General features: G+C 37.6%; 1 protein-coding gene and 1 long non-coding RNA gene across 2 annotated transcripts; one reads left to right on the top strand and one right to left on the bottom strand.

Annotated features, from left to right (window-relative positions):
• Positions 1-6,311: 6,311 nt before the first annotated feature.
• On the bottom strand, positions 6,312-8,202 carry Gk2 (glycerol kinase 2). The gene has a single exon (XM_070012493.1). It carries the CDS (start codon positions 8,144-8,146, stop codon positions 6,482-6,484), a length of 1,665 nt encoding a protein of 554 aa, XP_069868594.1. The 5' UTR covers positions 8,147-8,202; the 3' UTR covers positions 6,312-6,481.
• Positions 8,203-8,350: 148 nt separating this feature from the next.
• LOC138821017 (uncharacterized) lies at positions 8,351-12,368 on the top strand. Its single transcript, XR_011370031.1, has 3 exons — positions 8,351-8,403; positions 11,952-12,006; positions 12,292-12,368. It is a non-coding gene; the product is annotated as an uncharacterized lncRNA (long non-coding RNA).
• Positions 12,369-13,182: the final 814 nt, after the last annotated feature.

The raw sequence follows: 13,182 nt of genomic DNA, 5'->3' as shown, positions 1-13,182 counted from the left end.
CAGGGGCTGGGAAGGTGGCTCAGTGGTAGAGTGCTTGCCTTGCATACATGAGGCCCTGGGTTTGATTCCTCAGCACCACATAAGCAGAAGAAGCTGGAAGAGGGTGCTGTGGCTCAAGTGGTAGAGCACTAGCCTTGAGCTGAAGAGCTGAGGGACAGCGCTCAGACCCAGAGTTCAGGCCCCACGACCACAGAAAAAGAAAAAGCAGACATCAAACACAGCTAATAATTTGTAACTCTTTAAGAGGTGGGATGGGCCAGGCACTGGTGGCCCACACCGGTAATCCTAGCTACTCAGGAGGTTGAGATCCAAGAATCAAAGTTTAAAGCAAACCCCTGCCCCCCACTCCACTTCCCCGATCGCTGCAACTCCACAGGCTCCGTGAGAGTCCAAGAGTCCATGAGACTCTTATCTCCAATAAAGCACTAAAAAAGCTGAAACTGGAGTTGTGGCTCAAGTGGTAGAATGCTGACCTTGAGCAAAAATGTTCAGGAACAGCACCCAGGCCCTGAGTTCAGGTCCCAGGACTGGCGCACTCGCCGCGCGCATGGGATGTCTTTAAATTAGATTTAATAGTACATCTTTTTTCTCTGGATTCACTTAACATTTATTTTCTTTCCTGAGCTTAATTTTCTTTCTGTCTCAGACTGTCTCTGTCTGTCCTCTCTGTCTCTCTCTCCTTATCTATCTCCTTCTCCCATGTAGGACTTACTTGCTGTGATGCACATAATGTGTCCTTGGAAAATGGCATCAGAATTAGGTGCTTTTCATTCTCCTGCTGGGTACCCAGCCAGTGCTCCCTCCCTCCCACATATGGCCGCCACTAAATGACTCACATAGCACGCACGCAGTAAGATGCCATCCTGATAATCCTGCCTAATGCAAAATAAAGAAATGATTAATTTGCTAATTTCATAATAGAATATACAGACTTGCCCTACAGACTTGGGGCAAAGTACCATAATTTACCAATATTGAGTGAGTTAAATTACAAAAAATGAGAGGCAAAGGTATTATTTAAAAACCTATAAAACTGATGATCCCAAAAAAGAAGGGAGAATGAGATTCTGAGTTTGAGGACATTTGGCCTCATTTTCTGGACGTTGGTGTTTCTGACTCTTCATAAGGTCATGTGCAGTAGATCCCAGATGAGAATCATGACCAAATAAATGAAATGGGAAATTAATTTGTTTTAAATGACACTGGACTTCATCATGTCTAGTATCTAGACATATCTCCAGCCTAATCACACAAATGACTTTAAATACAACTTTGAGACCTGCTGCAAATGGGAACTGGCACTCTGTGCCAGACAAGTATAGCATCAATGGATACCCACCAGTATGCCTAAGAAGGGAAGGCCAAAGAGTAACTACAACAGGAAAATTTTGGCTATATTTATTCAGAGTGTGAAGGTCATTTGAAAAATAAATATGTTTTAAGATGTAATTAAGTTAATAAACTGCACAAGTGATTTTTTCTTTCTTGTTATTGTTTGTAACATATTTATAAGGTGATTTTTTTTGTTGCTTTGTATGTCCCTCCCCCACAGTATAACCCCCGTTTTCACTGTATTTGATGTTGGTATAATTTGTGGAGGGGAAGGGAAAAAACAAATTGTTTAAATAGGGATACAGGTTAACCCATTGCAACATGAGATGTACAAGATGCTATATCAAAAACAAACTTTACAACTTGGCAGCGAGGGAATGGGGGGCGGGGGGAGTGTAGTCATGGAGATTTGAGGGCAGGGATGGTAGGGGAAAAACAAAGGAGGAGTCAACAATGCTTAGTAAGAAATGTACTCATTACCTTGCTCATGTAATTGTAACCCCTGTGTACGGTATTTTCACAATAAAAAAACTAATAAAAATAAAGTGATGAATTTGATTAGTTTTGATATATGCATTAATTCTTTCTGGGGGCAAAGATTTTTTATTAAACAAAATTGAATCTTCAAGGGAAAATGTTATTGCCTTTGATACTGGAACCTTCTTGCAATCATTCTGTGAGTATCTTATTAAGTGACCTGGATTCAGCTTATGGTCATGATATATATTATATACAATGTAAAAATAGCCTATAATCAACCCAACAATTTATCTTACTTACAAAGTAAACATATCTTTACAAAAATTTTAAGCCTTGAATAGGTAGGTGATTTTTTTAATAAAAGTTACCCTTGAAGATGATACGTGATTTATTTTATTATTCACAGAGTTCTAGTCCAATATCTTACATGTCTGTTCCTTGTTGACCATGTACTAAGTAGTCAATTGGTATATCATCTAAACTACTTATAGAATTTATCTTTTCCTTTCCAGATTAAAACCAGGTCATATAAACTGATGTTGTAGCTCAAGTGATAGAGCACATGCCTAGCAAGTGTGAGGCACTGAGTTCAATTCCCTACAAACAAAACAAAACCAAACAAGACCTAGGTGGTACATTAAGATCAATCTTATTCCCCTATCTTATTTTCTGTATTACAGAAATTATTTTGTGTTACTGAGTGTATACTGCTGCCTAGATCATAATTGGTTAATTTTCACTACTATATGCATTCATTCTTGAGCTCACCATCACATGAGCTCATCATATGTCCTCTATTTTACTCTGTGTTCCTTTGTGATTATATTTCCTCTCTTTTTGTCACCATTTTCCCCAAGCAGCCATGGATTTACTTTCTGTCACTGTATAATTGTTTTTACTTTCTATAATTTTATTAAACAGGATAATACATTATATATACACTCTTTGGCTAGTTGTAGCTTATTTTAAAATTGTTACAGTATTAATAATTTATTAATTTTTGTGATCAAATAGTATTCAATTGAATTGATATGTCTTAGTTTAATCTAACAAACCACTGATTGGTCCAGTTTGGAGTGGAGTTTGTAATGGACTGGGGATGTAACATGAATAAGTCTTTGTACAGACATAGGTCCTTATGTCTCTCATTTATTTTTCTACACGACTGTCAAACTCCTTTCAAAAATATTTGCAACCATTTACCTTTGCACAAGATATATATGAAAGATACATCTCATATATCTCATATATATTTTTGGCATCTTTACCAATACGATATGTGGTCATTTTTAAATGTTATATATTGTAGTTACTTTCTTAGGTTGTTAATATGTTGAAGTACATGGATGGATTTTCTAATTAACACTAATTTATTGTTCTATCTTCATATTCTCTCCTCAATCATGATATCTTATTCTTTCTAAATGTTGAGAGATACATTTTATTGTTTTGTTTAGAACTTTTATATAAAGGATATAGTTTTTTAATAGTAATTTTTATTGTGGTTTTTTTTTTTTTTTAGTTTTTAAACTGGGGTTAGAATCAGTTGGTGCTAGGAACTTAGCCTCACTGAGTTTGAAAGCACTCTCTTCTTTTAGTTTTCTGTCACTTTTTATAGACTATGCCATTTCTGTCTTACATGTGAGATTTTAAAATAGAAAAATAATCTCTTTAAGAGATAAGGAGCCATTCCAGGTTGAATGTGTGTATGTGTGTGTGTGTTTTTGTGTTGTATGTTTGTTTTTGTATTTTGTATTCAATAAACTTGTTCATTTTATCTAAGTTTTCAAACTTAGTGGCATAAATTTTTCCTCATAGTGCTATATTTATTTTAATGTCTTTTGGGCCTGTTATGTTGTTCTCATTCCTGACACTGACAATTTTTGTCTTCTTTTTGAACACTTCAGCCAAAAGATTATCTATTGATACTCGGTAAGATCCTAATTTTGGTTTGATGAATGTGTTGTTTTATATTTTCTATGTCACTGGTTATTGCTGTTATCATTAATATTTCCTTATTTCTAATTATTTAAGTAAATTCCTATTCTTTTAGCTTTTCAACATAGAAGTGGGGACCATTGATTTAGGGGCTTTTGTCTCTTTGAATACAGGCATTTTATTCTATAAATTTCTCCCTAATATTGTTTTAACAATAACAGCCAAATTTTAATTTGTGAGTTTCATTTTTACTCAATTCCAAATAATCTTTTTCAACTTTCCACTCTTTTACTCTCTTCTATTTTCTCTTGTGTATGTATGTATATGATTATCTATCAATCTATCTATCTATCAATCTGTCTGTCTATCTATCTATCTGTCTGTCTATCTATCTATCTATCTATCTATCTATCTATCTATCTATCTATCTATCTATCTATCTATAACAGATTGAACCCAGGATATCATGATCTATTATTTGAAATCTGTGTCCAGCCCTTTAGTTTTAGAGATAAGGTCTTTGTACTTTTTCTCTCAGTTCTACCAGATTTTACCTTAAGTATTTAAATAATACTTAAGTACAAAAATTAAGTGCACAAATTTTATTACTGTTACTACCTTTTGATGAATTACACCCTTATCATTGCAAAATGACCTTATCATGGTTTTTATTTAGGACGAAATTCATCATTTAATACTTCTGTAAATATTCAAGGTTTATTATTATTTTAGCCTGGCATATCTTTTTTCTGTCATTTTTTGGAAAAATGATGAACAAGGGGGTTACAGTTACAGCAGTAAGTAAATTTGTTTTTAATTATTGTTACTCTCTCCCTCATTATCTTCCACTTACCCCTCCCTATTTCTATCCCCCTAGGTTGGATATGAACATTTACCTTTTTTAACATATTCTTTTTTGATGGGGAGATGTGATGGTACATATTTCAGTCTAGCTTTTAATCTGATTATCTTGCTTTATAACTGTAGTAAGTAAATCATATAATGTGCTCCTTTACATGGTTAAGTTTAAATATGTTTTCTGTTAGGCTTTTCTAGTTTTTATTTCTTGTTCCTTTATCTTGTTTTCTACTGTCTTTAGGATTGAATATTTTGATAGTTCTTACCTATTTAACTGGTGAGTTAATTTTATCATTCTATTTTGTTCAGATTTACAGTATTAATCTTTTTGCAATGAAATTTGAAGCAATATTATTTATACTATTATCTTTTCCCAAATTTTGCTATTATTTTCTTTTACATATGTTTAAGCTTTATATATTGTAGGCATAGTCATTTTCTTCCTGATTTGAAATATTGACAGGTATATTCTGTAGCATTCGATTTTCCTCACACACACACACACACACACACACACACACACACACACACACACACACACAGCTAAGACAAAAAGCTGAGATATAATACTGAAATTAGAATACATTTTTGTATCAACATAAGATATATAATTTTTATTTTATCTCAAAGTTTGTGGTTTGGAGATTGAAATATATGCTTAATATTTAAATATATTGCTTTTAAATAAATATTTGTCCTGAAGTAATATGCATACATATTACCCCCAAGTGTACATAGCTATCCCACCTAAATTGCTTATGCCTGTAGATTCTATTTAGAGCATTTCTATTATGACCTATTGGATATGATGTGTTTTTAATTTATAAATGGTTGTTCTATGTGATGTAGACATGAAAATTACTACAAATAAAATTCTTAAGAGGGAATCAACAGCAGAAAGTGACTCTCTTCCTAGAAGACCAATAAAAACTTCAGTATAATGCGAGGTTTTGTAAAATATTTCAAATATCACTTTGACTAAAATATAAAAATATCTGAATAACAATTTAGAAAATATTTTTGAATATATATCTAAGTCAGTGAATAATACATTTTTATGTAAGAAAATTTAGTATTTCCATATACAATCAATGAAGATGCTGTGGTGACCCTAATATGTATAAAAGAACATTTGGAGAATTAACTAAAAATAAGAAAAGCAATAAAATGTTCCTGTTTTAGCTGGTGAGTCCAAATCCTTAATCAAGTGTAGTTAGCATAGATTAAGTCAAGGTCCATAAATATTAAAGGATCTTTGATTAAAAAAAAATTCTATGAGCCACACAACACCATGGCTCATGCCTGTAATCCTAGCTACTCAGGAGGTAGAAATATGAGGATCAAGATTTAAAGCCAGCTTGTGGAACTCTTCAATTAACCAGCAAAAAGTGAGAAGTGGATCTGTGGCCCAAGTGGTAGAGCACTAGGTTTGAGCACAAATTCTCAGGGACAGTGCCCAGGACCGGAGTTAAAGACCTAGAACTGGTGCGCGCGCGCGCGCGCGCGCACACACACACACACACACACACACACACACACACACACACACACACACACACACACACACACACACACACACACACACACACACACACACATTCCATGGAAAAATCTGGATGTCCTATGGTTCACAGGGAGTGGTGCAGAAAGGAAACTTTAGTGACTAGTGTTGAAAAATAAACCCACACCAGATGTTTCTGCAGTTTTCCTATGTATTTTCTTTATTTCAAGCCCCAGGTCTCCTGGTTGGGTTCTCATAGGTCATGTAGCAAGTGGCTCATAAAATCAGAGTCTGCAAGAGCATCATCACTTTGCGAGATTGAATGGATGGATTCTTTTAAAAACCTCACATTTTGGGAACCCATGGATGGAATTAGTCTAATAAACCTGAGAGGTGTCTTGCTCCAATTAACATTATCATGCTGCTCACTATGAAAAAACCCAAGGGCAGACTAGAGAAAATACTGGGATCGCCACAGTCAGGAGACTGAGCTGTGACCCACCCCATTGACTTCATCACAGCTTTCTTCCATGTGCAATAACGAATTTCACTCTCTGTGGCCTGGATCTGTGGTTCGAACCGTTCCATCATGACTGCAGTCAAATCCTCAGGTTCCAGGCTCCAAACACCTACTCCTTCTGCAGCTCCTGCGGCCATGGCAGCGCCCAGTGCGGTTGTTTCAGGCATGACAGACTTAATTACTGGAATATGCAGAATATCTGCTTGTAGTTGCATGAGGATTTTATTGTTGGTCATCCCTCCGTCTACCTGCAAATGACTGAGTGGAATTCCACAGTCGCGGTTCATAGCATCCAAAATCTCTCGGGTTTGGAAACAGACCGCTTCCAGGGCAGCAAAGGCGATATGACACTTATTGGTAAACTGAGTGAGGCCACAGATGATTCCCCGCGCACTGGGTTCCCAGTAGGGCGCGTACAACCCGGAAAAGGCCGGGACGAAGTAGCAGCCGTAAGAGGTACCTGCTTCTCTAGCGAGGGTTTCAATTTCATCGGAGGTGCTTACAATTTCCAGATTGTCTCGGAGCCAACGAATCACCGCGCCGGCTATCGCGACAGAACCTTCCAGTGCGTAACACACCGGCTTGTCTTTGCCCAGTTTGTAAGCCACGGTGGTCAGAAGGCCATGCTCGGAGAAGACACGCTTTCGGCCTGTGTTGCACAGTAAGAAGCAGCCGGTTCCATACGTGTTCTTGGCTTGCCCTTCCTGGAAGCACATTTGTCCCACTAACGCGGCCGACTGGTCCCCCAGACATCCAGAGATAGGTACGCCCTCCAACACACCACTCTTCATCTGCCCGTAGACCTCCGAGGAACTCCAGACTTTGGGGAGAATCTCCATGGGGATATCAAAAAAGTCACAGAGCTCCTTATCCCATTCCAGAGAATGGATGTTGAACAGCATGGTCCTGCTGGCGTTGGTGACATCGGTGCAGTGGACGCCGCCGTTGACTCCTCCCGTCAAACTCCAGATGAGCCACGAATCAATAGTACCAAAAAGAGCCCTGCCCTCCTCCACCGCCTTCTGGACCTTAGTCACGTTGTCCAGCAGCCAGCGAAGCTTCACGGCGCTGAAGTAAGTGCTCAGGGGCAGGCCCGTCTTGGACTTGACGAAGTTATTGTTTCCTGGGATCTTTTTACTCAGGATCTCCACCGTCGACTGGGTTCGGAGATCCAGCCACACCACGGCGTTGTAGAGAGGGTCTCCCGAGAGCTTGTCCCAAACCACGGTGGTCTCCCTCTGGTTGCTGACACCGATGGCTTTTATGTTGGAGATGTCAATATTCACTTCGACGAGTTTCTCGCAGGTCCTTGCGATGCACTCATAGACAGACTGGAGGATCTCCTTGGGGTCCTGCTCCACCCATCCTTCCTTCGGATACTCTTGCGTTAATTCCACTTGATGATGACATAGGAGCTCTGCTGTTTTTGAATTGAAAACCAGAAAGCGAGTGGAGTTGGTGCCCTGGACCACCGCCCCGACCAACGGCCCCACAGCTGCTTCCTTTGGGGCTGCCATGAAACCAATCGGTCAGCTCAGCTCTGGGACCGTTTCCCATGGGATGGCGACGTCGTTAGGGGCGGGGCGCGCAGCAGCCAATCGGAAGCGTCGGAGGGAGGCGCAGGCACCTGCTCAACGCCAGGCTGCACCACCAGGTGACCTTTACCCCAACTGGCACCGCACCCTTCACCCACCTTGGCACGCAAGCCCCGCCCCCAGCCTCTCCAGGATGTGTGAAGGTGATGTCAGTCAAAATGAGCCAGCCATTTACCCAGGTAATTACAGCTACCAGGGCTCTTCCCTCTCTCTGTGAAGTCTTCTTTTTTCCTATTCCTGTCTGCCTAGGAGAGGTCCCTCAGTCTTTCTTGCAGAAATATATTCTTCCAACTGAACACCTGAAAAGCGTGTTGTCTCCATATTTGAAGCCCTGGTTTCCCGACATGCAATTTTAATGGACTTTTTTTTTTTCAAACCTTAGACCCTTGAAAACTATCCATCCCTTTTCTTGTGGCAAAATAACTTTTGCTGTCCTGATAATTTTTTAGCTTTTTTTTTTTTTTTGGTTGTAAAGATACTATACAGAGGGTTACAGTTACATGAATGAGGTAATGAGTACACTTCCTCTTGAACATTGTTACACCCTCCATTGTTTTCCCCCTACCATCCCTTCCCTCCCTACCTTCCCCGAGGTTCTTTTTGTTTTATTGTGATTACATAATTTTTAATGTTTAAATTTTTTCTGTGACGACTAGCTATCACACATTCAATTAGTTCCGACCTTATTTGTTTGTCTTCTGTATTTGATGGGTTCATAAGTTACCTAGCTTTGTAGGTTTATAGTTTAGAATCAGACAGAAGAAGTTTGGCTGTTCTTTCTGCTCTTTTTTCTGTCTCTCCTCTGTGAAATCACACATTTTGGAGTTGTCTCACAAACTCATTAGTACATTAGTCCTTGTGATTATCTATTCTCTCTGTACTTAAATTCAGAGTTTTTTTATTGTTATATGTTCAAGTGCACTACTGTTCTAATTTGCTGTTAATTTATCTGGTGGAATTTTGATCTCACATCTTGCTTTCATTCTTATAATTTCAATTTGGGTCTTTTAAATGTCGACTTAACTTTTTGAGCACAAGGGATATAGTTACAATTACTTTTTAATGCTAACATCTATGTGAGTTCTGCTTAAATTTTGATTGGTTATTTATTTTGTGTTTCTTTCCCGCTTTGCCTACCTGATACTTTTTAATTAAATACCACACTGTGTGAATTTTTCTTGGCTTGATACTGGAACTTTTATTTTCTTATACATCTTCTTGAGTTTTGCTCAAAGATATAGAAATAAATACAAAAATAGATGGATGCTTTTGAAATTAGTTCAGATTAGTCTAGGACTAATTATCCTCCTTAGTTTGAATATATTTTTCCATGTGTCTATGACAAAATGAGGCTTTTGTGTCTTAGGCCAACACTGAATACTGTAATCTCTAATCTTTACATTGCATCTTTATTCATCCTCCAGTACAAACAAGCATACACTGATCAATACTCTTGAATACTCACGTGGGCCCTCTGAAGAGCTCAAATTTCTCTCCTTTGTGATTCTTTTCTTCTAGTGCATTACCCTGCGTAGTCTTCAGTTATTTCGGTGCGGTGGGTATTGAGTATTTGGCTCCATTTCCTCAACATAGGGTTTCCACTGGGTTCTATTGGGTTCCAGTGGCAACTTTCTACATTAGGGCATAGACTAATCTTTTGAATTAGCTATGGAGGAGGCCCAATTAGTCCTAATCAAATCAAACAGAGCAAAGCAGTAACATAAAAATTAACTATAACATGAGTTTACTGTTTTAAGTAAATCAGATTTAAGCAAACCTTTCAAGAAGTATTATAAAGTCAGAGAACATTTGAGTAGTAGAGAACAGAAGTCATCAGAAACAGATATAAATTTTCCTTATTTTGTTTCAATTTTTAAAATTCTCTGCTTTATGCTAGGTTACCACTGAGTTTCATGGAAGAAATTGCATTGATATTGTCTCAATTTTTTCTCAAGTATTTGGCAGTAGTAAACATTAATCTACACATATTCATCTACCCTGTCACACCAAAATATGCAAACAAATATTCTTACCCTCATTAGTTTTTGAGTCTTGAAAGTACTTCATTTAAGCAATTTGATTTTACCACAATTACTTAATTATGAAGTCATCAGTTCTGCTTATAATGAACCCATTTACATGGTAGTTTCACCAATAATACGTTATAGTCATTAAATAATTAGATGATAAGTTTAGAAAATTGATCAATTCACTTCATTTTTAAAAATTTTTGTTTGGGTGGTACCTAGGCTTGAATTCAGGGTCTGGTGTTTATTCAGATGTTTACTCTGCTTGTGCTGTACCATTTGAGCCATGACTGTCCCTACTTTTTGCTAGTAAGTTTAGAGATGAATTCTCACTGCCCTTTCTGCCAGAACTGGCTTCTATGTGTAATCCTCCTGATCTCAGTCTTTTGAATAACAAGGATTATAGATTTTATTTGCTCCCTTGACTATTGATGATTGATTTTGTAATACATCCTGATGGTTTGAAGAATAGATGGGAAAATTTAATAAAGTTCTTTTAGTGAAAGGCTAATTGTGTAAGCTATCTATAGATACAGTGGTGGTGTAAAGTTTTATGAACAACTTTTCTGTATGTTTTCACATTTTCATAATAAATGTTTAAATGTTAGTTTTCTTCATAACAAAGCAGGTGGAAAATTAAATTTTATAGATGAGATACTTATTTGGGCTTAGTTTTGGAGATGCTATCTGTGATAGGTGAATCCATTGCTTTGGGCTTCTGGTGGGTGTATATTCTGGATGGTAATAGTGGCAGGTGCTTGCCATAGCAAGTTGCTCCTTTTGTGACCAGGAAACAAAAGGGAAAAGTACAGTGAGAGGGTACTATAGTCCTTCTTAAGGGCATGTTCCTAATGATGTAAGGACCTTCCTTTAGGATCTAATTCTTGTAGGCTCCACAACACTCTAGGAGCCAGATCTTAGACACATAGACTTTGAAGGCTATTCAACATCCAAACTATAGTAGTTGGCAAAGTGTAATGCAGCTGATGAAGTTGCCAAACATAGTTAATAAAAGTATATTTCACACACATTTCTTTGTTTTGACAATTGAGAGGCAGAAGATTATTCTATCCTAGAATCTCCAAAATTAATCGGGAGATTTTGTAGTAGAATAATCTAGATATGGTTCTTTTTCCCAAGACTAATTATAAATAATTTTGTCAAATTATTCTCTTATTGTAGGTATCTTCCTCTGGCTTTATAAAATTCATAGAAATTTATAAATTTTTCAAATGAAAAGAAACCAGGAAACCAACTGCATGTTTAATTTCTTGGCTTTTAACCAAAATGTTCAGATATCCGATACGTTCATTCCTTTTTTCATCTTAAGAATAGGAATTAGTGGGATAGTTCATATTTCCCTGAGTTGGAACTTCTTTTAATCTTGAATTGAACAATACATAACCTGACAGTAAGGGTATTCATTAATATAAGTTTGTGGCTAGGATATGTGAATGTTTTAGACTGTGTCATAACCAATGTATCATCACAGTTGGTAATCTTCAAAACACTGATGCATTTTTCTACATGCTGTTCCCAAATGTGCTGGACCAGCTGTTGAGAGCCATGCCATCCAATTGCCTAGAAGACCTCTTCTTGGACCACAAATCCCCTAACATACTATCCCTCTTTGTTCTAATGAAGAATGGAAAGATTAAAGCAAGCTACCGTGGTTTATTACTCATGTTTTCTCTGTTAAGCATGGGCTGTGGGAGTCAACGTACCCGCATTAAGAGGCCTTGGCATTCATTCTAGGTAAGCACTCACCACAGACCAGCCAATGAGCTTAATAGTCACAAGTCTGAAAGTGATTTTATAAATGTTAGAATCTTTGGGGTTTTGTGTGTGTGTGTGTGTGTGTGTGTGTGTGTGTGTGTGTGTGTGTGTGTGTGTGTGTGTGTGCGCGCGCGCGTGCGCGTTTGTATATGTGCATTCTTTGTCATTTCCCAGTGAAAATTGCCCTGACACCAATCTCAATGTTAATATATTCCTGCTTACATTTGACTTTGGAATATGTTACAGCTAATTATCATTACACAGGATGAAAGATCAGAGGCCTGAGTGAGGGGCTTGAGTTTAGGAACAAAGGGAGGCCGATTCAGCTTCTTGGCTCTAGGCCCAATGATTGTAATCGAACATCTTGAAACTGGTAGGATCTTTGCGTTTTATTTATTTATTTATTTGTTTGTTGATTTTTCTCCCTTACTTTTTGAAAGTGGATGTAGGGGGAAATGGGGGTTAAGGGTTTGAAGGGGCTGAAATTTCCCCTTGAACATGATGTCAATATGTTGGCATGTCTCCTTTTATTAAGATGCCATCCAACTGATAACAAGTCCTGCTGTGTTTTACCAACATAAAAAATTAGACTGGAGACCGAGGAGCGGCAGGTGGCTTTTGGCACCAAGAAATAATCACACTTGATGTGGAAAGTAAAGTAAAAGGAGCCATCTGTTCACTGCAGGAGGACGTGAAAAATCACATTAACATATTGTCACTAACATCATGAAATACACAGTTAATAATAAATTTAGTTATCATGGCAAGTCGCATTGGATAGTTACCCTGAAAATGCAGAATGTAAAAGATGCTCATTCTTGCCTGCCCCCATCTTAATTTTTTGAGAGAAGAAAAAAAAATCCAAGTGTTAAACTTTCTGTTAGACTGTGTGTGTGTATATGTGCGTGCACATGCATGTATGTGCACACACATGGGTATATGTGTATGTGATGTGATTGCAAACAGGAAGTGTTTCATTTTAAAACCTGGCTGTGGTTCATTGTTGCTGTTTAGGTGATTAAAATAGTTTCTGATACAGATGGAATGAAACATTTCTTTCTCTCTGTCTGCCATGTTACTCTATAAATTTTACCTGCATTAAAAAAGATACAAGGGAATGAAAGGTTTTGATGGTATTTGTTGCACAAAGAACCG

The sequence above is a fragment of the Dipodomys merriami genome, unplaced genomic scaffold (genome assembly GCF_024711535.1).
Source record: "Dipodomys merriami isolate MVZ:Mamm:240054 unplaced genomic scaffold, mDipMer1.0.p SCAF_9, whole genome shotgun sequence".
Lineage (NCBI taxonomy): Eukaryota > Metazoa > Chordata > Mammalia > Rodentia > Heteromyidae > Dipodomys > Dipodomys merriami.
Note: the sequence above shows the minus strand (reverse complement) of the source record. Positions and strands in the feature narration are given on the sequence as shown.